Below are 27,216 nucleotides of genomic sequence, written 5' to 3'. Positions count from 1 at the left end.
ATCCTGGAAGTTTTGGACTAGAATACTAGCACACTATCCTTGGCACAATGCAGGCTTTAAAACTATATCTACTTCTTCAATTGAGGCTACCCTTCTACGAGTCTAGTTCCTTGCGACTGTGAGGATTGAACCTGGACACCGGTAGTTCCCAGGCGAGGCTTTAACCACTCCTGTGTCACAAGGTCAACATTGCCTTGTGACGCGTGGGATTGAACCTCTAAACCTACTTCACTTTTTAAACTAAGACGCATATTTTTATCCTTCCAGTGCAGAATTAATATTTGTTGAAAACATGCAATAAACCAACTACTAAGGATGACCAAGCATAGAGTACTGGGAGTACGGTCACGTAAAAAATCCAAAATCATGTTCACCAAAGATTGAATGACATTTTAAGACGTGAAAAATAAAAAAATTCAAGTTAAAAAAATGAGGTTAAAAAATAAGAAAAAAAAATTTTAGTCCAAAAAATTTCGAAGTTCCAAAACAAATTTTAGGTCCCCAAAAAACTTTTCAGTTCAGAAAAAAATTCTGAGCCAAAAAAAAAAATTTAAGTCCCCAACAAACTTTTTCTAAGTTAAAAAAATATAGTATCCCCATACATGTTTGTCCTAAGTTAAAAAATTAAAATGTTTGGAATCAAAAATAAATCAGTTTTGCTTCAGAGACTAAGCTCGTAAACCACCCAAAGGTGCTCATGCACGTTTTAGTCTTGTTGTTGTTCTTTACCGTCCCTTTAAGGTCCAGGTTCAAAGAATGCCATGAATCGAATTTAAAAGTTCAATAATGGCTAATAGATAGGGGTGATTTTTGAAAACTAATGATTATAATGATATTCAAACACATACAATTTGGTAGATGCTCATTTTGGGTTCTGATATTTGAATTTACCACCCCTTGAAGGTCTAGGTTTGAATTAATTCATAGATTGAATTCAGGAGTTCAAGGATGGTTAATAGGAAGGAGTATTTTTAAACTAAGATTATATACCTACAATACGGTAACAAAAGGGGTTTAAAATGTCTTTTGATCAACTAAAATTGAATGAAAAACAGTCCCTGTTTACTAAGAATACGACAAGAAATACATAGAATACAAACCTCTTGTATATTACCATTTTTATTAAAATTACTTTTATTAAACATTTTGGTAGATCAAGTTCACTTCATCTGATGATATTAGCTTGAGGATTTTTCATTCTTTCATGTCAAAAATTTGGCAGTCAAATATATTTTTCAACAGAAACTCAGCTAATATTATTCAAATACATAATGGTACTGGTCACTTGTGTTCGTTTCATTGTTTCATCGACAAATTTAACTTGGCAAGTGAGTGCATTTTCACCAGAAATTCAGATACAAAATTCACAACATAAGATTCTCACGGTATAGCGACAATGTTCTTTGGCATCCAATGTTTTCAGGAATGCTCCTATCTCGAAAACCAGACGTGAGCGATTGGTAACTTTGTTTGGATCTAGTATACCCCTAACGTGTGTACTGGGAATGGTTGGACATGTGTGTATTGGGATTCGCTGAAGGGATACTACCTCCAGCTCCATTATTACAAAAGAGTGCTAGGTTTACGTTTTTTTTTTTTATTTAATATTACGAATAGCGGTAAGCATCAATGCTTGTCGCAAAGATGCTTGAGACAATATTTTAATATATTCTGAAAGGTGATATTTCCCGTTTTATTTTCTTATATGTTTTATTTGTTTTCTTTTATGATATTGGCGTGAGGGATCAGTAACTTCATTTGTTTCTAGTCTACCCCTTATGAGTGTTCTGGGAATGGTTGGATATTTGTGTATTGGGATTAGTCAAAGGGATACTAGCTCCAGCTCCATTATTATACAAGTATGTTTGGTTTACATAAGACAAACCCTTTCATATATTCTGAAAGGTGATATTCGTCTGTATTTCGCAGAGCTACCCAGGTCCATTTTAATGCTTTGATTTTGGTTGAATATACTTAGGATAAATGAAGATAGACTAGTAGTTGCGGCATATAATCAGATGATGAATAATGGTTTGAAAACTTAGTGACCATCCCAAAGTAAGACCCCAGAAATATTTACTAGAAAGAGTGGGAATGCCTTGTTTATGCATTGATAGTCTTGGCTTTATTAATATGCCAACAGATTTAGATAGCCAAGTACAATTTATTTTAGACGGTAGACAAATCTGGTAGTGGCAAATGCCTTTTTTTAGTTCTAAAACAATGGTGCATTGTAATTAGGCTAAATCTGTTTTTGGAGAGGGAGTTTATTTTAAATTTATTTCACCATCTATGATTGCATGTCGATGGATTCAGCTTAAGACGAACAGCCTTAAGCAAAAGGTGCTCGGTAAAAAGATAGTTGATCCTAAGAGGCGCTTTGTTTGTCCCCTTTTTATAGATTAGGGTAAAGACTATTTTGTCTGCAAGTATCCATAGCTATTTAATTTAAGGAAAATATATCTACATGGAGTTGATGTGCTGCTTACTGGTATTCTACATAATAGTAGCCCGACCAAAATATTTCGACTTTGTGTGTATATTGATAAATGCTTATAATAAAGAAAAGTCCACACAATTAATTAATTCGGTCTCCAGTTTAATCATTTTCCATTTTGTGCTCTGATTGTGTCTGCTTTGCAATCTTGTTCTTTTGGTGATTTTTTTGTTGTTTTTTTATTCCTTGTGTGTATATGACCCCTTGGCGTTTGAAATACACAGATCTATTTACCTCTCAATAAGGTTTTAATAGAAAGGTTGGTTGTATTTATTTCGTGGAGGGGCTCATTGGATTGGTAATCAAGAGTTCTAGTGCCCTTTTTAAGAGTCAAAGTGAAAAGGACGATCTTATAAGCTCCGGAGGGGGCTCATTGGATAGGTAATCAGAAGTTATAGTACCCTTTTCGAATGAAAATTATAATTATTTCTGTGAAGAAACTCCGTTGGAATGTGAATTTTACTCTTTTTATATGCAAAAGAATTTTATTTGTTATAGAGATTAGTAGACACCACAAACACGAAAAAATTCACCTAAATATGTAAATTCCAATAAAAAGCATAAATTCACATAAAAAGGTATAAAATTCATAAGTACAATATAAAGATTCAGATGTATAAAAATTGCTTAGCAGCTATGAACTTATTTATTAGGACTAAAATTTTACACTTCCTATTCCCCAACGGTGAGTTTTTGTTGTTTTACTTGGCGGCAAACTTGTTTGACCGGCAATGTTTAGATCTGGAGAATTTTAATTTTGTAGAACGTTAAATTCGATATATATTTACCTAGCCTGTCTCTTCCCCACAAGGTTGTTCTTGTGACTGAACTACTTATGTATCAGTGATTAAATTTCAGATGATAAGAATTAATGTTGTGATATAGCCTAGAAACCTTTTCTGAAACTGGTATTTTGGGTAAAACTGGTGCAAACAGTATTACTGGCTTTCATATAAAGTGAATATACCACTCAGTGCCTTTTTTATGCTCTTTACAAATGTAATAATCGCTTCTACCGCAAATTCAGATTTAAGCACTTTTTGACCTCTTTACCTCTTAAAATGACCTAGGCTATATATGGGGTCATTACAAATCTTAAATAGTTTAGAAACAAATTTGGGCTATATATTTGCACGTCAGGGGGGTGGGGGTAAAGCATAGCATATATAAAATACGTAAACTAACCATTGCTGTTTTTTTTTTAATGTGTGTGCATTTTGAATTTTAATGAGAAGAGAAATCACAACTGCAAATGCACAAACACATAAAAAAAAATACAGAAATGTTTAGTTTACCTATTTAATATATGCTATGCTTTACCCCACCCTCCTGATGTGCAAATATATAGGCCAAATTTGTTTCTAAACTATTAAAGATTTGTAATGACCCCGTATAGGTCATTTTTAAGAGGTCAAAAAGTGCTTAAATCTGAATTTGCAGTTGAAGCAATTATTATATTTGTAAACAGCATTAAAAAAGGCATTGAGTGGTTTATTCAGTTTATATGAAAGCCAGTAATACTGTTTGCACCAGTTTTACTGTATTTTGTTTGTTAGTTTGGCCTTTTTGACAGGGAATGAGAGGAACCACTTGTGTGTTGGTGATTTAATTGCAAATGACTAGATTTAGTGTAATGAGCTAGCCTATAAACCATTCTAAAACTCAAATATTTGTTGTACAGTAGGCTAGGGCCCACTGTAATTGTAACAATTTTTTTGATGGCCAATTTTATGGGCTGCTAAAGATTGCTAATTGAAATTGCCTTGAAATTCCTTATTTCATGCTCCTTTCTAACACAAGAGTTGTTCATCTGACACTGCACCCCCACTCCTGTTCCAACCACAGGCTAATTAGGTAATACAATATACAATTAGACTATATAGAAGGGGTATTATTGATTTTAAAATTGAAGGTCAACATTTAACTGTGTTTCTGGTAAATTTAAAGTTGAAATATACAAGTGATAACAACCATCCAGGAATTAATGATGCTGGTAAATTTCCAGGATAAGAATTGGAGAGAAAGGGTAAAATTCTAGTTTAGCTAGCCTATTTTTCTCTAGCTTATCTTATAAATGATAGCTTAGGATGTTTAGAACTAAAATTAGAGGAAAGGGATAGATGAAAATTAAGGTAAAATGTTGTTTTGTCAAAATTTTCAATGGGTATAGACCCTGTTCAGTAGGCAAGACTTAGAAATGAGAAGACCATTAATATGAAAGCTTGGCAATAACTTCCCCGAATATGTTTTTGGCCCTGGATGAAATACTGAAAGTTTCAATTTCCTAACCTAACCCCTTTCCAAAATAGAAAAAAGTAGCTAAACTTATACCAAGAGAATTTTCTTGGCACAGTAAAATATTAAACTGGAGAGCCTGAAATTTGAAAATGTAGATAGTAGATAGAACAATTTTAGGAAAATAGTTTGTGAAGTTGGAGATAATTCCCTAGGGAGAAAATTTTTTGAAGGTGCCAAGAATTTTAGTAAAAATGGTAGGGATAAATAGAGACTTGTACAAGAAATATTTGAGTGATAGATCATGTTGAAGTAAGAGAAATGCAAAGAAAGTGGGCAAAGTATTTAAATCTGAATTAAGGATGTTTGAAGTAGAGACCATAGGTATTATTGTTGAAGATCTAGATGATGCAGCCAGACAATATAATAGTAAAGTGTTGTATTACCATGTTAAGAAATTAAGAGAGAACAATCAGTCTGGATTTGTCCTAGTTAAAGATATGGACAGGGCCACATTAGTGATAAACAACAAGTTAAAGAAAGATAGGCAGAATATTTTGAAAATGTGGTAAATTGTGATGAAGTTACAGATAAAGAATGAAAACTTTATGACACTTTGTAAATGAGGTGAGGAAAAATTAAAGACAATACTTGATTAATTATCTTGATTTGCACTTCAAGGTTAAATTAAGGTCTATGCTGGATCTGTTGTGCTTTGTATTAAAGATGATGAATTTTCATCCATAAATTTGGGCTGAGTGATATGCTGCAAGAGAGTTGTACTAGAGAGGTGAAATATAAGCCCACTTTGTAACAATGACTACAAGGTATGTATGGTCTGCGATGACCATTCACTAGTGGTTCAAAGCTGATGCCACTGCAAATAGCAACTTCAGATAGAGTATGTGAGATAGTTGAGTATTATAAGCAGAATCAGCCTCTCAACAAGACACTTGTATGATGAGGTTGGTATCAGTGGGTAATTTAATGGGATGGACAGTCCCACTCATATTTCCATGACTTTTGATTCCATTCCTTGTCAATTCTGGACTTAGATTAGGAACGTACTGTCTATTTTATGAAAGATGGATTTTAATCAAAATGTGTTAAAGATTAGGTAGTGTCCAAGCACCTGGGCATTGCTCTAGTTTAGTCTAGGACAACAATCAAATGGAAATAAAAGAAACATACTTTAAATTTCCCATTCAGTGTTCTTCCCAATAAAATATATACTGCTGTCATAATTGCATCCTAGTCCCATCCACCTAGTATCAGTTTGCCTATATTTTCTGGGCTTGTTTTTCTTCAATAGTTGGCTTGTAATCAGAGGCTAAGACTGTAACATTGCCTCAATTAATGTTCTTCAAGTCTTTAATGCATAGTATTTTAATTACTATTATGTTCTTCACAAAGGGCCACTTTGTATGGAAGAGGTGCTCATAGAAAATTTGGTGGGGACTTATTTGATGGCAAAGTGAAAGTGCCTGTGCTCTTTTAGTACCAGTAGAGGAAAGAGTCACTTTTGAAGGAAATGCTGTTTTAAGAAAAAGAGGAATGCCATCTAAATCCCCAATTGACACTACTTCCCCACCCTTGATAAAACATTCTATGCTGCCTCCAATGGTCCCAGATATAACCCCAACTAATACATTTCTCCATTGTTTTTAATTACTTGATCTGTCACATGTATTTATTAAGAGTTATCCACAATTTAGCTTACCAACAACCATAATTTACAAAAGAGTAGTACCATCCAAATCCCTAATTGACAATACTCCATCATGCATAATCAAGTTTCTAATGGTGGGAACAACGGATGGATGAATATTTCTGAAATAATCCAGATATGTCATTCTGATAATCTTGGTAGGCTTACATGTGGTTCCTTTTGGCTTACATTGCTACTTGACTGGGAATAAATTAAGCCCAACAAGGGCTTTTAGTGTCCAAAATTTTGAACAGATTAGAGACCAAGTCTTTAGATCCTTCCACTTGCCCCTACCCCAAATTGAGATTTAAGGTTCTAGCTGCTCAGTTGTCCCCTCTCCTTCATGGTCAGTGAAAGGGTCAACCTTATCCCCAACGTGATTTTGATGACATTAGAGATATGTTCTTTTGACCACCTCATAACAGATAGTTTCTTTACCACATTTCTTGGTCATGAATAGATTATTTGTGCTATTGTGCTAATAGTGAAATTTGTTTTGGCAGGTCAGAGAAAAAACATTTTTAGCCACGCATGTTACCATATGTGTCTGTTGAATTATCTTACTAGTTAGACATGAATATGTTATAATACCCAATAGACTTGTAGTTAAAAAATGTTTGGTGGAATGAAGATATGAGAATTTTAACTGTCCCGAAGACAAATTTAGAAGCCACTTTATCCATCCAATTCCTTTCTCTGCCTGATAGTTTAAGCTCTATCCCCAAAACCATTCCAGGATACTGTGGAAATGCTGTTTCAATGACCTGGATACACATAGCGTGTTTCTATATTCTTGTCACCCTTCCCCAAGTTTAAATTACTCCCCCTTCCATCTGCAAAACTCCCTGAAAGCTTAAACTTGATCCTCATAGCCTTTCCCAAAATACTACAGACAATTTGAAAACTCAAGTGCCCATAATGTCTTTTGATATACTCAATATGTGTAGTATCTAGTGTGTATAATTGGATAGTGTGTGCAATGGCTAATTTACATACTCTGAGGCATTTTTCCTTGGGGCTATGGAGATGTTGTTGACCCCTGAAGCAAAATTATTTGGTTGCTTTATGAGCAAAATAGTTATTTTATAATCTTGATCTGATGTCATGGGGTTATGGAAGGAGGTATAGTAGAGAAGGGCATGAGAGATAGAGGCTAGCTGCCCTATGGTCACTTTTGAGCTATTTAAAAAGACACCACAACTTTTGGTTTTCAATCAAATGAGCTATCTCTCAAGTTTTTACAACCACCCCTTCTGCAGAAAGTGACCAGGTACAACTATTACTGGTGCTTTTCTTGGCCTTGGTTAGGAGGGAACCAATATATTCTATTTTTCTTTATTTTCTTCTCCATTGGAATCCTCTCAGCTGAAGAATTTAACGATATATGCTTTGATCTGATTAAGTAAATTACTTTTACATTTTTTTGGAGGAAGGGAAGAGCTAACTGGTTGATTTTGTTTTTTGGTACACCAAGTTCTTTGTAGCCAAAGGACCCACAGCTGTAAGTTAAAAATTATCAGGATGGGTCATTTCCTGGCCACATAACCTTCCTTCCCCCATTTAACAGCAACATGTGTGATATTTTTATACCCAGAGATTAATTCCTGAAAATTTGATCCACTGGATATTTGAGTTCATATTTATCAAGCTATTAAAGCCTGTCTGTAAAGAATTTGTAATTGGTACAATTTAAAGCCCTTGTCTCAGGGGCTGTTGGGGTCAAGTCATGCCAAAGGAAAATTTGATGACCCTTTAGAGTGTTGTGAACGAAATTTCTACCTTAAAATCTTGATTGGATGTGTCTGGTGGCGGGAGGGGGCTGGATAACAAAAACAGAGACAGGAAGGAGGCTGGTTGCTCTTCATTCACTTATGACTTTAAAAAGTACTCCAGCCTTTCAGTTTACAATGGAGTGAGCTGCCTTCCAAGTTTCTACAACCATCTTTCCATATTAGTGATTAGAAAAAAATACATATATAAAGCACATGGCTCTATACTTATGCAACACTACATCCCTATTTCCAAAAGGACGAGTTAAAATTCCTCGAAAAGAGTAGTGGGTTTGGAGGTGGTGGCTTAAGTTACAATGCAGTGAAATGATGAAGTAAGTCCTGACTTGCTGTAAAACTGAACTAAATCTTGGCTGCACTCAGCCCTCCTCCATTGTCACAGAAAGGCAGGGTCTGCCAAAAAAAAGAAGAAGATAAAAACTATTCATTGGTCTGTTTTTATTAAAACTAGTTTTAAATAATACATAATGGTTTTGTTCTAGGCTTAGAAATGAAACGGCAAGCTAAAAAAAATGGGACAGATATGTGTAGCAACACCAACAAGCGCCTCAAGACGTTAATTGAAGCAAAGAATCCGCTATTTGACTTTATTTCACCTACATCATCTCTTGAATCTCTCATCCAACCTTTCAATAGTAAAACGTTCCTCAACGATTACTGGGAGAAAAAGCCTTTGGTAAATCTTAGACATGGAGCTTTAACAAAGCATCAGCATGAAGTTTTGTCTAGTATATACTCTACTCAAGTCCTAGAGGAAGCTGCTAAGGAAAAGAGGCTTTTATTTGGGAGAGATTTTCATGCATGCCGTTTTGATGGAGAAAAGACAGTTGATGCTGTTCATGCTAAGGGGACTCTAACTTCGGCTAGTTTGAAGAAACTTCTACATGGTCAAAAATGTACGTTTCAGATCCACCAACCTCAAAGATACTCGGTAAGTAGTAGTTTATAATACGTTAATGTTGCCTTACTAAAAGCGTTTTAAACTCCAAAGACCACGAAACTGATAATACCTGAAACTCCAGAAAAACATTTAACACCATCTAGTGTCTTAGTAAAACCCTAAAATTGTTGTCACTTTAATCTGTTCCTTGCTGCTATATTGCTTGTCAAGGACATACTTAGGGGAGGGGGGAGATCAAGACTTGATCCATCTGCCAAAGTTCAAAATTCCCTGATTTTTTGGGTTTTATTATTCAAATTATCAAATAGAATTAAATATTTTAGTGTTGGCACCTACTTCCCAAAAAAAACCCTATGTACGTGCCTGTTGCTTGGGGTTGTAAAAAAAAAAAAGCATTTTGATGATTTTTTAAATTGAATTGAGTACCTTTTTACTGCTCTTAATGGTAGTAATTCTATACCAATGTAAGTGCTATGTTACATTATGTTAAAATATGTTATGTGATTGTAAAGTTGTATTATGTGAAAGTGGTAAGTTGTGTTAAAGTACTAAATTTCCAATCCTTTTCTGTTTTCTATTTGTGTGACCCAGCTCTATTCCAAGTTTTTTATATGAGGGACTCGGTATTTAAGTGAATTATGTCCTTATTTTTAGTCGAAAAGCACCAATGTCCAGTCATGGCTGACAACAAATAGTTGTAATTGCATTTGTGGATTAAATGGATACACTAACAATTGCTACATAAGTTTGACATGCTATAATATAAATGATTTATAAATACCCTTAATTTTGGATTTTAGTCTTCTCGACTTGGCGCACTTTAGTACTAAGCCCTCCAGTAAGGTCATAACCAGGGTGGGTTTTACTGAGTTCGACCCCCCCCCATGTCGAAATTTTTGTCTATTTAGTAAGAAAGTAGCAAAAATGCATTTAAACAAGGTTTTTATGTATTTAGTTAAGTTTTTTGTAACTCCCCCCCTTGGAAAAACTATCTCCTCCCTCCGAACAAAAATCCTGGATATGCCCTTGCTTTTTAGTCAATAAAACTAAAAAAGCTTTCGAAAATGTAGAGCTTCTGTCTAAGAATGAGTTTAACATACTAACCGAAGCAATCAGAACAAAAATAATCACCAGAACAGTCTAAGCAAAGCATAAGCACAGTCATGGATAAGAGGATATTATGAGACACAGCAGAAATAGTAATGCTCTTGATATGGGGTTGGGGATTTGTCTGTTCCCCCCTGTCTACCCCTCAGTATATTCCGAATCTCCATCCTGGGAATTTTTTCTTTGGCCCTCCTCCCCCCACCCTTAGAGTTTCGATATGTATGCAATTATTCTGTCTTAGATGACTAATTTGATCCTTTTCTGTTCAACTTTCCTCACCGAGTTGGAACCTCTCCGAAATTGAGCTCAAATAGACCCATGAGAAATAACGTTAGTAGACCTTACTGTTCAAACTCACTTGTAGCGGCACACTGAGGGCTCGGAATTTTATCCCGGTGATGAGGCTAGGCTAAAGTGTCTTCGTATTTGTTCAAACAAGAAGAAGAAGAAGGAGACCCCTACTGAAGCTTTGTAAAGTTTACATCACCACAATAGCCACCATAATGGGCACCCACATGTAAGCATATTTGTCATACCTCGGATTTTAGCTTCTGAAATTCATCAGTTTACGCGTAATTATTATCTTTAATAGCCTAAAGTTTTTCAATTATATAATACATTTAAATATTCTGAAAAACAGTAGTTGAGTTCAATTATACAGGAGTGGGTTTTATGATGGTTGAGTTGTGCATGGATTGAGTTTTATTGGGGATGTGTTGGATGAGTGTATTGAGTACAACTCATCTGATAGCAATTTTGAGATGGCTATTTGTCGTCGTAGAAACTTCGAAAAAGGCTCATACGACTGTAAATTGAAAGGGCTAGTGTTGACTCCTTTTAATTCAAGACTGAACTTTTTAATTTGCTTTCGAGTCTCCAAATGGAATCTCATAATGCGTTTATGGCAACTGGATTTTCAAAATTCCTCTAAATCTCAAGAAATCTCATCAATCTAAAGGCTAGTCTCGCTACTCAAATGACACACTTGCATTTGTAATGCAATGGTATGTGGGGAATAAAGTAAAGTCAATTTATGGGGTCATTCTGCTCTAGGAAGATGTTGGTTTTTCATGTATGTTGCTCAAAATCTCTGTCACAAAGTGCTGCTAAGTTTGACTGTGTAAATTCCATTAATGTCGCATCCCTTTTTGGTAATGATTTTTTCCTTAAATCAGTCAAATTTTCCTGTGCCTCTATCTGTTAATGGTTCCCATCAAACTTAAAATCTGTACAATTTTGGAATTGGCATAAACTTGGGAATTTTTATCATACACTTAAATTTCATTTAGAATTCGTTTTAGGCTCCTGTTTACTATGACCCAGGGCCGCTCTACGCTTAAAGCTGTGTTTAGGCTACTGTTTGTTGTGTATAAGTGCCGCTCTTTGTTTAATGTCTGCTATCTTTGACAGAGCAGTGACCAGATATTTACATTCTTTTAAGTTTCTATTGGCATCTCCGACTTGTCAACTTAAATCTATAATTATTAAGGCCTTTGTTCAATGTAAATGAGGATAAGAGTCTGGCCTTAAATTAGATATATAGGCTATTTAATATAATTGCATTTGTTTCATTAAATAGACACTAAATTCTTTCTTTGCCTAAAGTCAACGAGCTAAATTACAAATTACAATCCTGCACCTAAACTAACCTAAAGCATGAAAGAAAAAACTTGAAATTTTCAGTTGTACCCTATGTTATAGGAGAGTTTCAGTAAGAAAATTTAAAATGTTTCATCTACAGAGGTTCCTAGCGATCTCATTGAGCACCTAACCTAAAGCATGAAAGAAAAACCTTGAAATTTTCAGTTGTACCCTATGTTATTGGAGAATTTCAGTAAGAAAATTAAAATGTTTCATCTACAGAGGTTCCCAGTGATCTCATTGAGCACCTAACCTAAAGCATGAAAGAAAAAAATTGAAATTTTCAGTTGTACCCTATGTTATAGGAGAGTTTCAGTAAGAAAATTTAAAATGTTTCATCTACAGAGGTTCCCAGCGATCTCATTGAGGCTTATATATAGGTATTGATTGCATTGTTATAAATACAAAAAAAATATGAATAAATACAAATCCCCTTTGCTTTTTTTCCATACTATGAAAGCTAATTAGACAACCAGTGAAAGAATGAATGAATATTTACCAATATATAAGTATAGTGCTTCATATAGAAAATGCTCCCAATAGAGAGCATATCGCTTATAGGTCCAAGATAATCGAATAAATTCCACAACATTGATTAAAAAGCAGAAATAAGACATCGTAAACCCAGATTAAAAGAGGAGAAAATGCCCATCCTTGAACTACTACCACTGCTACTACTGCTGAAAACTCAGTTTAGCACTTATTTGATTGAGGCCAAGACTGCTGCACACGCTCCATCTCCACCCGATAGTATTCAAAGCATCCTCCTCTTCCCTTCTCTTGAACTTTCCCCTTAAGGCAAGGGTTGTAAGTTATGCCCTGGGGGCATATAAGATATATACAGAAATGGTGATCGTATAAACTTCGAATGGGGCTCATTGGATTGGTAATCGGAAGTCCTAGTTCCCTTTTTAAGATTCAGAGTGATCAGAGGGTAGATAACCTCCTCCCCACCAACAATTCGTATTTTCCTGAAATACATCTAATATAAATTTTGAGATGGCCATTTGTGGTCGTAGAAACTTTGAAAAAGGTTCATTTGATTGAAAATTGAAATGGCAATCAGAATTTTGAGATAGCCATTTTGTTCGATGTAAATGAAAGGTCCGAAAATTATGTCTTTGAGGATGACACCCCCCCCCCCAGAGCCCTAAGGGCAAGGGTTTCCGAAATGCACCTGATAGAAAGTTTGAGATGGCTATTTGTTATCGTAGAAACTTTGAACTTTGAAAAAGGCTCATTCAATTGGAAATTGACCGGGCTAGTGCCCTTTTTAGTAGTCCAAAGTGATTGAAGTGGAACTAACCTCCTACCACGCCCACCGTTTCCCCATACACTTCCAATTTAAATTTTGAGATAACTATTTTGTGCAACACAATTGAAAACTCTAAATTATGTCTTTGCGGATATAACCCCCTCCCAGACCCTTCAGGGCAAGGGTTGTAAGTTATGTTCGGGGGGCATATAAGATATATATAGATTGGGTGATCGTGTAAAATTTGGAGGGAACTCATGGATTGGTGATCAGAAGTTCTAGTTCCCCTCTTAAGCTCTAGAGTGATCAGAGGGTGGATACTCCCTCCCCCACCTCATACTTTCCTGAAATGCATCTGATAGAAATTCTGAGATGGTCATTTGTTGTCATAAAAACTTCGAAAATAGTGCATTCGATAGGAAATTGAAAGGGCTAGTGCCCTTTTCAATAGTTGAAAGTGCTTGGAGGACAATTAAACCCCCTTCCACGCCCACTATTCCCCCAAACATATCCAATCAAAATTTTTAGATTGCTATTTTGTTCAACGCAATTGAAAGGTCCATAAATTATGTCTTTGTGGACGACACCCCCTCCTCTCACTATCCTCAGGGCAAGGGCTGTAAGTTATGCCCCGGGGACATATAATGTTTATATAGAAAGGGTTATCGTATAAACTTTGGAGGGTGGCTTATTGGATATCAGAATTATTATCAGAACTATCTTATTGATAATCAGAAGTTCTAGTGTCCTTTTTAATATCGAGAGTGATCGATGGGTGGATATCCTCTTTCACCTTTCTTACTTTCATATTTCATACACGCTTGGAAGATTATTTGACTTTATTTTTGGTTATTCTTGGCTTAATGAATCCCTTTATTTTTCTTTGAAAAACTTGTATCGCATGTTTTTTAAATTAATAATCCTTAAAAGTGAAGACTGAAGGGTTTGATGATTCAGACACGTCTCAGCTATTAATCTTTACGAGTAAAATTTCTGTTCGTTTTGTAATTTCTGTTCGTTTTGAGTTTCATTTATTTATTGATAGTGATTTGTGGTAGTTTTACGATTGGAACATTATTTGACTTTATTTTGGTTATTCTTGGCTTAATGAATCTCTTTATTTTTCTTTGAGAAACTTGTATCGCAGAAAAAGTTTTTTAAATTAATAATCCTTAAAAGTGAAGACTGAAGGGTTTGATGATTCAGACACGTCTCAGCTATTAATCTTTACGAGTAAAATTTGGTCGAGGCATCCTCTCATCTTCCTGAGACCACGTTATTCTTAACTTTAAACTTTATTTATAGAGTCCAGTAGTGTCAATTAGGGAGGGGGGAAATACTTTTGTGAGGATATATTTTTGTTGAGAAATAACTTTTCAGGCATTGTCTTGGAAAAAATTGCAAAACTGGCAAATGTGTCCCCCGCCCTAGATTTTGAAAAATATATTTCCCACTCCCTCCTTAAAAATTTCTTAACTCACCAATATAGTATCTTACTATTTTGCCGTCTTACTGCATCTTCGCCATCTTGCTGATCCTCGCCAGTTTTATCCTTGGTCTCCATATCACATATTCTTGATTCATACTTTAATGCCGCCTCTACTTCTCTTACTTTCCTCTCACTAACATATGATCTATTACTCTGAAACTCATTCTGCTAACCCCCTCTCTCTTTTATCAAGCTTAGAGTGACGTAATTGATAGTATTCCTAGCTGTATTTCTAATGTTCTCCCCTAATACATTTTCTTTTACTCAAAACGCTAATCTGTTAGGATTATTCTATCAATCTTCTACATCGTTGAATTATAAACTGTCTATTTTTAGATTCTTATTCTTGAGTCTGTCAATGTCGTTCTAGCCTTTGTAGTTTATGTCTATTTGGTTGTGTTTTAATATTATAGCGTTTTTTTTGTGTTTTCTTACCTCTTGCACTTGCCCTCCGGGTCACTAACATGTGTTGATTGTCATACACATATCTTGATCGTGCTTGACTTATGCTTTACTCACTGCCTCACTTTTTCAGCTCTATTCTGTTATGACAGATGTTCAAAAAAGTGAACATTCTCTCTCATGTTTAAACTTTTTTCAAATTAGAAAACACTATCTTTGTGACTTAACACAGCTTTTTTTTTCAGGACTTATTATGGCGTCTGTTAGAGCATCTTGAAAGTTATTTTGGATGTTTAGTTGGATCAAACGTTTATATTACGCCACCTGGCACCCAGGGGCTCGCTCCTCACTATGATGACGTTGAGGTTTTTATTCTCCAGCTAGAAGGTTCAAAGCATTGGAAGCTTTATAAGCCCCAGGTCGAGCTGGCGAGGTTCGTTGATTATATTTTCGTCATTTTGTATATATGCTGCCGTGCTGTGCCTCAGATAATTTAATCACTTAAAATGAAACATCATTAAAAATGATCAACATCATTAAACTGATTTTAATTTTTAAAGTTGATTTTAAAAAAATAAAAAAATGACCAAAAAATAGTGATTTGAATGATTTAACATAGATATGAAAAATCTCTCAATATGAAGGTTGTTCCTTGTAAAAATGTTTCTAAAGCAACTGACTTTGTATGAAGAAGGGAGCTAGAGAATTGATTGTTCAGCAACCAAATTGAATGCTGTTAGCCGTTAAACAATTTGGTTCACATTCACAATATTGTTAATTATCCATCTAGAAATATAATCCGCCTCATCTCTTAAGCCGAATGTGTTCCCATGATATCCTATATTCTTGGCTGTCAAAGTTTTTATCGATAGGATTGTCGTTTTTGTTTGTTTCTCACTCATTTTTCTTTAAATTTTTTCTAATATAAAAGCCAAGAGTGAATCATCCTTACTCATGAATGTTCAGACGTAGAGGAAATACTCAAAAAGTTGTTGTGTTCTTTGAATTCCAGTACTGTTTTTGATGGTATTTGGGGTTGTGCCTCATTTTTTTTCATTTGCACTCAAAATGTTTGTCTTTTCTCTTGTCTTGCTTCTTTTATATGAGCTTCTTTTATATTTTTGCTTCTTTTATATATTTTCTTGCTTCTTTTATATTTTTGCTTCTCTTGCTTCTTTTGTAGATCTTGAGTGTAACAGATGTCTTGTGTGTGAAAATAAAAATCATTGGAGAAACATATCCATGTTGTGTCCATGTGTCCATTTTTTGAATTCTAGAGGTTACCTCTCCCGTTTCAGTTGGCTTTCCTGGGATATATAATAGCGGGAAGATCTTATTCTAACTCTGTGCCGCTTATAATAAATGCCATGGGTTTTATTCCTGTAAAAAAAAGAAGGATCCAGGTGTTTTTTTTAGGCCAGAAAATGATAGGGTGCCTCATTTCAGAAAAAAAACTATTCAGCCGTTTTTGAGAATATATATATATATAATATATATATATATATATATATATATATATATATATATATATATATATATATATATATATATATATATATATATATATATATATATATATATATATATATATATATTGTTGATCTCACATCAGCCCGGGTTCTAAGGGAACCCTGCAAGGTTTTTTGTTTGGATAGATGCTGGCTGCTTCTTACTTCTTTATCTGGGAACAGATCCCATTGACATCATCAACTGCTACACGAGGTAACAATGAGAGTCAAATTGTTGTATCGTAATCAATTATCAGTCTAACTCTATACCAACTCTGTCACGCTGGCCTGTAAGGAGATTTTATAGAATCTTTTTGTGTTATTTGATGTATAGAACCCCTAGAAATGTTGCAGGGTCCCAAAATTTTGCCTGAGACCTCTCTCTTCCTGGTCAAGCGCTCTAACCATTTGCCCTATCGGAGACTTGTTAAACGACAGACGGGAATCATTTCTGTTTGTAAATTTTGTCTGATTCACAAATTTTTAAATAAAATCATCATCTAATAAATGGAGAACTTTTTAGGCGAAATGAACATAAAAAATAGATGGCATCAAACTATTAGGACATTAAGCGAAGAGTTAGACATTGGAATAGAGTCTACAGTTAAAACAGTGAAATATGTTACAAATAAATATGGAAATAAACTCGTTGTTACTATTAATTTTAAAGGTGAAGTGGCTGATATCTTTGCATCTAAAGGATTTGAATCTACAGCAGCTGGTTTTGAAAAGAAATTTAAAAATTAGATATAGGTATGATTTTAAGGGTTATTGGAAGAAAAGGAAAATATAATAATAATTATCTAGATATTTATTCGTTAAATATTGAATCATATTCTATTATTTCAGTTCATCTGTAGCTTATATAAAATATTTAATATAAGTAAAATATGCATCAATTTATTATTTCACAAGACCTCATCAAACTCATCATAGGAAATTTAAAAATGTTGAAAATTTTCATCTAAAATTGTATGAATTCGATTGAAAATGGGGTAAATTGATGGGATGATCTGGGTGGGGCCGAGAACCTGTGTTCATATTGTGGAAAAGTATAAAAATGAGACCAACTTTTGATTTCCAAGGACTTGTTTTCATGTTGAATGTCGGGATGGAAAATTTTCAAAATGTTTAATATTTAATGTTTAAAATCAATTATTTAAATTGAAAGATTGTGATAGGTGAGATGGAATCAGCAATTATTTTACTACTACTGGACTCGAAAAGAAGCTAGCTACATAGTATTTACAGAGTGAATTCATCTACGCTCTTCATCGAAGTTATAGAGTTGGCGGTAGTCTTTATTGAAAAACTAAAGCCAATGCATATATTACAAGCATATATTTGACTCCAGAGGACATTCAAAGTCGTCGCAATAGCTCGTACAAGTATATTTTATTCGTTATAATTGTTTTTAGTCGCTATGCATATGCGGTTCCATTGTGTTCAAAGAGAGGTGATGAAGTTTCTAGAGCCCTCGAATCTATCTTTGAACAAGATTTTTGTAGGAGAATTTGACCAGATCGGAAAATTGAACTCGTTAATTCACATGTAACAAATGTCTTATCGAAATACAATACAATACTCTATCATAGTCATAGTCCAATAAAGGTGACATTGGCTGAACGTTAGATAAGAACAATTCGACTTTTGATCTCAAGATATTGCACATTAGAAAATACTGCCGCTGTTATCCTAGATTTAAATAAAATCATGTTGATGTATAATCAACGCCCTCGTCGATCCCTTCGAATTATAGTCATCTGGAAGTTTATCATGGTTAAAATACAGTCGACATTTTTCTGAAACAATATTCCAATGAATGGCTAGTCAAAGAAATACATTCAACGTTGGTGATGCAGTTCTAATCAATCGAACAAGTAATATTATAAAAAGGGGAATTACTTGTGGTCCACTGAACTTTTTAAAGTTTTAAGGCTTAGACACTAAACCTGTGATATTGATATAAAAGATTAAGAGATTTTTGGTGTATGAATTACAAAAAGTTAAACAGAATGGAATATATCAAATTCAAAAGATATTAAAGAGTTGAACTCGCAAGGCTAAGAAACATCTGCTGGTTCGTTGGCTAGGATACAACTCTGATTTTGATTCTTGGTTTGCCGCTGAACACGTTCACAATGCCCAATAATTTCTATGTGACATTCATGTCCAGTGTCTCTGACCCCCTCTTTTTAGGATTAGAATTAAACAAGCAATTTTTGGACAAAGCTCTCTCTCTCCCATCTTCAAATTCGAAAAGAAATATGAAGTTAGTTTTGTTGATTGCATTCTTAAAATTACGTATGATATGCTGAGAAAGGATTGTACATATGACATAAAAGTTAGGCTTAACGATTGGCCTGTGTATGGTGAGGAAAAGGAATGGGTAAAATTAATTAACTCTCATTTATACCTGCATCTCACTCTAAAAAGCAAAGAATACGATAGCATGAGCAATTTGTGCTGTTCAATTAATAGAAAAATATTTGGTCGTAAGAATGATGCATTCTTCTATAACTATTCGATGGAACTTGGTAGGGCTTACATTAACTCTCCCATTGAGAATGTCTGAGAGATAATCTTGGCTTTAAACGTAATTTAATCGAGGGAGAAAGTGCTGGGGCCAATACTGGGATGTTATTTTTACAGACTATCGACCTGGCTTCTCATCGGACAATTTTGTAGTTCTTTATGCGTCCTTTGTTGAGACATCGAGAGTCGGTAATACCAATGTCCCTCTCGTTTTCTTGAACTGAAAACCACTCACGAACACACTCACCACTACAATATAAAGCAGTCAATAATTTCCAGTAAATACTTCGTATTTGGAAGTCTGTCAGTTAATCCGAAGAAGTGACTTGAAAAATATCTAGTCTAGTGAGTGATCCCTGTGTGAGCGATTGAATTCACGACAAAGCGGAAATTTTTTTGAAGGGGTGAGAAAACCTCATCACTCATCAATATGTACTCAGGTCAGAAGCGAAAAACATCACTCTTGAAAAAGAAAAAAAAGAAACCAAGAGTAAAAATTGTTAGATCGAAAAACAATTTCTTTTCCTAGAAATGGCACATATACCACACAAAGATTCTCATCTCTCAATCGCCTCATTTTTTAAATCTCTTCAGTGTAGAAAATGCTGATTTGAGTGTAAAACTTGGTTACTGTGACCAATTTTATCCGCAACAACTGCTCTCTGAAAATGTTCATTTTCAAATTTTTTCCAGTGAGGACTATTTCATATATTTGACTTCCACACCTATAGATTTGCTCGGGATTGTCAAAATATCTAACAACGAAAAACCAAGTGCTGTCGAGGGGTTATCCAATGAAGTTTGTGTACTACACAGTTTGTTTAGACAAATAAGTATCTACATAAATAGGACGTTGGTGAGCACAAGCAGAAATCTATCAAACTATGCAAGCTACATGTGATTCATGCTGATGACTCCAAAGCCCTATAAGAAATTGAGAGGCTTAGCCATTGCATATGCATATAAAACGGACACTGACACTACAAATATACTTTTACCAATATAAAATCAGTGATTTACACTCTGCTGGGAGAATAAATCTTGACATTTTAATGCACCTCAATGGATACCTCCCAATGTCGAGTTCGATGTAAAGTTACAACTTATTTTTTCCAATTTTATTTTTCGAACAGTACTTTGCTTTACGCCTGATGTAACAGTCGCTCTCACCTTGGCAATGCTTCATGTACGAAAACAAATGGTTATAAGATCTGTTTCTTTGGCAATCGAAAAATTAAGAGCTAGCTGAAAAAATATCCCGTTCCGCATACAATCTTAAATCAGCGACATATCGCTTCGAGTTCACGTACCTTCACGGGTTTGTCATTTATCAGTGGTGAAATTCCTTCAAAACTTGCTTTGGCTTTTGTAAAAAGTGCTAGTGGAATTAGATCATGGACACAATCCCCACACAAATTTGAAAACTGTGGACTTTCATCTCTTGTATAACGAAAGAGAAATCACCAATACAACAGCACAAACACATTAAAAAAAAGAAAAAAAAGGGAGACAGAAGGAGAAAAGGAAGACTGTTTTCCTAAATTAGTGATTAATATAGACCAGCACTTGAATGAGGCCTTAACCCTACTCATCCATACAATCACATAGGTCAAACAGCATAGCCATACACAATCAACCATAAAGAATAATCCATGGGCAGGCAGTCATGCCGTCAATAAGTATAAGTCGTCATTTACCAAACAAAAAAAAGTAAAGACAAATAATTCAGAGCCAACAACCCAACACAAGGGCTCATCAGGAGAATACACTTGCCTATAGGGTTTCGGCACTTTAAATTCTCTACCTAGTCAGGTGTTGTGCCTACCACAGAATATCTATAGTATCCCCGTGTCAGGTATCACCCCTAGAATATATGCCTATGAAAAAAAAAAAAAAAAAAAACAAGCAAATGTAGAACAACCAAGTAACACCAAAACAAGCTTATCCTGTTAATATAATCCTCTGTTTAGCAGCAAAAGGTAAACTAAATGTAATAAATTTTACTAAATCCCAAATAATAACTCTTTGCAAAAAAACCTGAATGAACTAAAACAATTACAGATTTCATCAGTACCATGTGGCAATTTTTGAAAAATCCGCTCTTTTAGATACACAGTTCACAAAATGATGGCGCTGCATCAAATTTTCGCGAACCTACGAAATTAACCGAAAATTTCCCTAAGTATTTCTAGATAATTCTTTCGGTATTTATTTAAAAGTTCGTTATAATGAAAACTAAATTTTTTAAATTGCCAAGTTAATTTATTTGCAGAAAAACCTCTTAATATCAATTTTTGGCTTAAGATTTTACGGATATTTTTAAAATCAATATAATTACTACAAATCCTTGCATATCGAAGTAACTGTGAGAAAAACGCCGAATATGTGATATTTGAGTGTATATTACTTTCAGGGAATTGGAAATTAATCACTTCAAGATCGAAATCATCCGTTTTATCACACATTTTAAAACTTGATTTATTATTATCAGAAATATTAATATTTAAATCCAAGAAATGATCTTCAAGACCAGCGCCATGACTAGGTTCAAGAGTAAGCTCTGATGGATATATATTTTTAGAAATATCAATGAAGTCCTTACAATTTAAGACCAATATATTATCTAAATATCTTTTATTATTTGACAAAACATGTTTTAAATTATTTGGATTATTCTTATCCATCATATAATTATATTCTAGTTGACTTAAAAACAAGTCACCTATAAATGGGCTGGCATTTCCCCCCTCCCATGGGAATTCCCACGATTTGCTTGTACAAATTACCATTAAATCTTATATAAGTATAATATAAAACAAATTCTAATAAATCAAAAATCATATCTAAGCTGTAACATTTCAAGTTAACTGTAGTCTTAAAGCAATTTGTCCATATAGCTTTTTTATTATAAGTGTCTATTTTTAAGAACCTCTTACTAGATAAGAGAAAAGATTTCTTGATAACCGTTTTTAAATTATCTAACACTACATTTAGGGATAAATTAGTACAAAGACTCAATTCTTTTAGCTGAAACCATTGTTAAAGAATCTATCACCTGCAGTGAATTATTAACACTTCAATATGGATTAAAATTCGAAAATTTTTTAATACCAGAACAATAGGTTTTAAGTTTATTTATAATTTCCTTTAAAAGTAAAGAGATGTCAGTAGCAGCAATGCGGGTTGGACATTTAGCTGCTCCAGCAATAACCCGTGGTTTGGGGATTCTTATGAAATTTTACAGTCCAATATAGGAAAGGGAACTTTTTATCATTGTCATTTATTTTAATATTAAAATTTTTAAAAGGTATTTCTTCAGTCTTTTCAATTAAATTCTCATCCTCTAAATTTACCTTTTCGTAAACATTAGTTGTGTATAACTCCCTTTTTAAGATATCACAATACAGCTTCTGACAAATTATGGCAAAATTATTATTAGCTTTATCCACCGGCACGATTACAAATTCATTCTGTAGATTAGCAATTGCTTGTTTTATCTTAGCATTATAAAATAATGATTTAGTGTTACTATTTTTTAAGCTAGAATATATTTTATTTCGTATTCTACTAATAATTAAATTCTTCCAACTTTGAAAACTCTCTTTATTTTTATTCTCTTTCTTACACCACTTATCAATAAATAAATCAAAATCATCTTCCAAGCCATCAAGAACACTCGATGGTTTCAGATGATGAGAAAGACGGAAATTAGCCCCTTTATTCATTATAATTTCAAGATCATCTTGTTTTATTATTGACAAGTCCCCTGTTATAACATGTTTGTAAGTGGGATTTATAAATGGACCAAGTTTCTTTCAGTTACAAACCGGTTTCCAACTTATATCACTATCTAATCTTTTAAGTATTAAATTATAATTAAAAATCATTTGCCCAATAGTTTTTGAAAATTTATAAGTTAAAACTGGACTATCATTATAATTGAAATTACTAGGGCTGGCTGAATAGCCCTTGTAATTTTTAATGCTACGTTAGGTACTCCAGGTTTCGTTTCCCCATTGGTACGACCTTCACTATCCAATTGAGTAAAATCATCCATTACTAAATAATATGCCTAGAATAATATCCTTGATGTTGATACACTGAAATCTGTTTCAATATTGAGGTGAGTGAACCGTAAGATCTAAAAAATGAAGTGTCGTTGACCTTCAAACCCTGTTTTGTTTGATCCCCCGGAGCCAAAACAAGTCACGCATGATTACGTCATCTTCATAAATAAACATTGGAACAAGATCATTTTTAACAAGCGGGGCTTCCCTGTGGACCCCGAGATCTGACAAGTAAAGCAAGCACCGGTGGGCCCAGGGAGGATGCTGGGCCCTGCCACCCTCAGATTTTTCTGGCGCCCAAATCCATGTTTTATTTTCTTTGTTCACTCTTTTTTAAGAATAAATTTCTCAATTTGGTTAATTATTTGCACCTTTGTCACATTGGGCTCCCCACCCCAAGATTTTGTTCATTGTGTCCCTTGTCACATTGAGCTCCCCAAGATTTTGCTCTTGGCCAGCCCCTGCACTTAAGATATTCGTAATAAACACCTTCATCTGGAGTAAAATATTTTCATAAGTAAATAATTACGTAACAGAGGCCTATATCCTGAAGAAAATATTTGCATAAGTAAGCAAACAATTATATTACGTTACATACAGGTGTACTACAGTATTACGTAAGACCCAGGTAGGGTTAATAACGTTTTGAGGGATTGGTAACTCCAGTAAAATACCCCCTATCGGGGCTTTTAAATAGATTGAGGCATCGCTACTAAAGGTCCACCTTGAGCCAGTTAGATGTGAAACCAAGGTAGTTGGTTTCATTCCGAATATCAGTTATTGTGCGAAGGAAATCTAACTTTTTGAACTTGTCTTGTAGACTTTACTTCATATTTGCAAACATGGAATCTATTCTGAAACTGAACATGTACTGTGGTGTAACTGTTACATATGGTATAAGACACGCTGCTTGATCTCTTAAAGTTTTTCTTTCAGTGGTAATCAGAGGCCTTTTTTTCAACCATGTAATTGATTATCAGATTTTTTGGTCGGGCATTCATACATTCAGATGGGTACTGAATGGAAAAGGTGGGTGCGCTGTTGTGGCGCATTGTTTCGGCACATTGTTGAATTTTGCCCCTCAGGAGTAAACTTTACACTGGTTAGCTTGGTAGTAAGAACTGATTCTTGGAATGCAGACAAGAGCTGTCATAGTTTCACGGCTCACTGGTTCGAGTCAGATCTTTCAAGAGGTAGAGAAGCCATAGCCTGCCTCAGATTTGTTGGGGATCATGATTACACTGCATTTGCTTTTCAGCTGGATGGTATAAAGAAGGAGCATTACCTCCTGTACGCTAAGAAAACCAAGACTTCACCACATGTAATTTTTGGAAATTTAAAAACTTTTTGAATAGGGTAAATACACTCACAATCAATAAGGATGTAGACCTCGCGAATTCCAACCAGTCCCAATCAACTCAACGGAAAATTTGAAACTGTCATGTTTTTCGAACCCCAGTTCACCTACCCTACCTACAAGCGTGCATAAGCTACCGTACCTAACACCAACAAATATATGAAATATGAAATATGACATATGAAAATGACATATATGAAATGAGTTGTCCCCTCCGCAATCCCTCGCTCTTTACGCTAAAGTTTGACTCTTTGCCACAATTCTACTTTTTAAAACAATTAAAAGCTTTAGCGTAAAGAGCGAGGGATTGCGGAGGGGACAACTCATTTCATATACGGAGTAATTTCTGTTCGTTTTAAGTTTTAATGTCGCTCCTTGCTTTCAGCCAAAAAATTAGTTTTTTTTTATTTAATCTACCCTCAAAATTGACGACAGATTGAACAGCTGTGACAATAGGCTGCAACATGTCCTTCGTAAAATTTTTACTTTAAAAAAAAACTTCCCATCAAGAAACGTTGCCAAAACCACACTTTCTATTTTCTTTGAATTTGGTTGTTTTGAAATTTGTCGAATTTCGCTATTACTTTGATCAAACCCTTCTCAATTACTGACTTCTACTAGACAAAACAAAGAACCTCGAACAATGTATTTAGCAAAAATATATTTATTTTGAAAGTATTACATATTTCAGATATAAAAAAGTTTGTAGTGAAATACGTATTTTGAAAAAAAAGGCAGTTAAATACGTATTTCAAAGACATGTATTTAAATACTTGAATATCACTGTGCACCTTTAGTATCAATATTATCCATTTTAAGAAGGGTTAGATGTCTTTATATTAGAGTTAATGTGGGTAATTTTCTCCAGGTTAACTTCCAGTCGATTTCACATGCCTGTATTTGCCCCTCCCCATGTAAACAAAATAAGTTAAAACTATCACTTACAAAATTGATAAATTTTTCCAGAAAGAAATGCAACGCAAATGTTTTGGGTACCAAAAATCGAGATTGCTTTTCTAATTTATCTCCATTTCTAATTTGACCCTAGGAACACTATTTATTATTAGGAAAGAGATACTGTTCTTTAATTTTATTCTTAGGAAACCCACAAAAGAAACTAAATAGCGTCTGTATTTTTGAGAATCAAACTTATTTTCTTTCTTTTTTTTGAAGTCCCTTTCATTTGGCTGAATTTTGTTTCTGCCCATATTGAGACATTAAAGAATAGAATCAAAACGAAAAAAAGACTTTCCCATAATAGATGTAGAGAATCACTTGATTACTTGAAATGAATAGAATTTGTCCTATATACAAAGGACGATGCCTAACTCCCTTTAAACTAAAGGTCTTTATGCTAAACTTTAAATTTATTCCTTATTAAGATTATGATTCATAACGAAAGTAAAACAGTTCAAAATAGGGATGATACCTTTTTATTGACAGTGAATAGATATAAAATTATTTAACTGGATATTTCGAACACATATACAGTGTTCATCATCAGCAGTAAAACATAATTTTACTGCCTATTTTATAAAAAGGTATCATCCCTATTTTCAACTGTTTTACTTTCGTCATGGAAAGGCAGTGGTCTTCGAAGTTATCTATGATTCATAAAAGAAATATGTTGAAATTTTTAAAGATGGGCGAGTGGTAGCCCTCCTCAAAAATAGTATATTGATAAATTGATAAATTGAAATGTATTTAAATACATGTATTTGAATTTTCTTTTCAAATAAACAAAAACAAAAGCAGCCGAAATTATATAATAAAAGGCTGTATCCAGGTTAAGGGCGGCTATGGAGTTTGAATCCCTCTCCCTCTTGAAAGGTTTGTCCAAGTTGTAAAATGTAATAAAAATGAATATATACCCATTTTTGATGCGTTTTTAATTTTATATTTATATTAATATGCACATTAATATATTAAAATATAATTTTTAATTGGTTATGTTTCAATGCTGTTCTTTATTTTCAGCGCCTTATTTGTTTTGTTTTTTTTTAGCTGAATTTCCGTCCCTTGTAATATTTTAGTGTGAGGAAGTTAAAGCTAAGTCTATATGTATAGGATTTTGACAAACTTTCTCTATGATTTACAACTGGATTTTTTTATCAGAGTGGCGGAAGCCCTAAAATCTTAAATATTGTCCCTTTGACCTTTCAAGATATATTGATAAGGTTTTGGATAAAAGGATATTGTTAAATACTGTGCAGACGAACATAGTATAAGTACTTATTTCCTTCCGATTTGGGTAACTATGTACCTAAATTTGGGGCTCGTAAAAGGACGACTGAATTCGATTTCAGAATTTGTATAAAAGTCTAAAAACTACTACAATGTTCTTTCATCCCTGCTCCATTAAATCTTCTGCCAAATTTCACAGCAATGACAAGATTTTCTAGCATAAAAGTTACGTTTTGGCAGATAGGGATTCTCTCTTTGTATTTTTGTTTGAATAATGAACGGTTTTCAAAGTTCCATCTTAGTTTGCTTCGTCGTGGTAACCCAACCTAAGGTTTTTTTTTTATTTTCAGAGACTACGTTGTTAATCTTGATCCAGAAAGCTTAGGGAACCCTATTGAAGAATTTACCCTTCGGCCTGGAGATTTTCTATATTTCCCACGCGGGACAATCCATCAGGCCTGTGCAGATGAAGGAAACCAATTCTCCACTCATATAACCATCAGCACCTATCAGCATCAGTAAGTTTGTTTAAACAAAAAT

General features: G+C 34.1%; 1 protein-coding gene across 2 annotated transcripts; it reads left to right on the top strand.

The window, feature by feature from the left end:
* The first annotated feature begins 3,206 nt into the window (after positions 1-3,206).
* Positions 3,207-27,216, top strand: LOC136027080 (ribosomal oxygenase 2-like). 2 transcript variants are annotated; one of them, XM_065704031.1, is made up of 4 exons: positions 3,207-3,308; positions 8,713-9,161; positions 15,271-15,458; positions 27,027-27,215. In XM_065704031.1, exons 2-4 carry the CDS (start codon positions 8,721-8,723, stop codon positions 27,196-27,198), a joined length of 801 nt encoding a protein of 266 aa, XP_065560103.1. In that variant the 5' UTR covers positions 3,207-3,308; positions 8,713-8,720; the 3' UTR covers positions 27,199-27,215. The 2 variants fall into 2 exon arrangements, with proteins under 2 accessions (XP_065560103.1, XP_065560094.1); XM_065704022.1 differs by lacking the exon at positions 3,207-3,308 and adding an exon at positions 5,080-5,116 and having other exon boundaries at positions 27,027-27,216.

The sequence above is a fragment of the Artemia franciscana genome, chromosome 1 (genome assembly GCF_032884065.1).
Source record: "Artemia franciscana chromosome 1, ASM3288406v1, whole genome shotgun sequence".
Classification (NCBI taxonomy): Eukaryota; Metazoa; Arthropoda; class Branchiopoda; order Anostraca; family Artemiidae; genus Artemia; species Artemia franciscana.
The sequence above is the reverse complement of the archived record's forward strand: the minus strand, read 5'-3'. Positions and strand labels throughout refer to the sequence as shown.

Bases quoted from the DNA above. Each gene is read 5' to 3' on its own strand.
- LOC136027080 (XM_065704022.1), top strand. From the start codon at position 5,095: ATGTTTGAAGTAGAGACCATAG. The intron at 5,117-8,712 runs GTATTATTGTTG...GTTTTGTTCTAG, and splicing joins GTTTGAAGTAGAGACCATAG to GCTTAGAAATGAAACGGCAA. The intron at 9,162-15,270 runs GTAAGTAGTAGT...TTTTTTTTTCAG, and splicing joins ACCAACCTCAAAGATACTCG to GACTTATTATGGCGTCTGTT.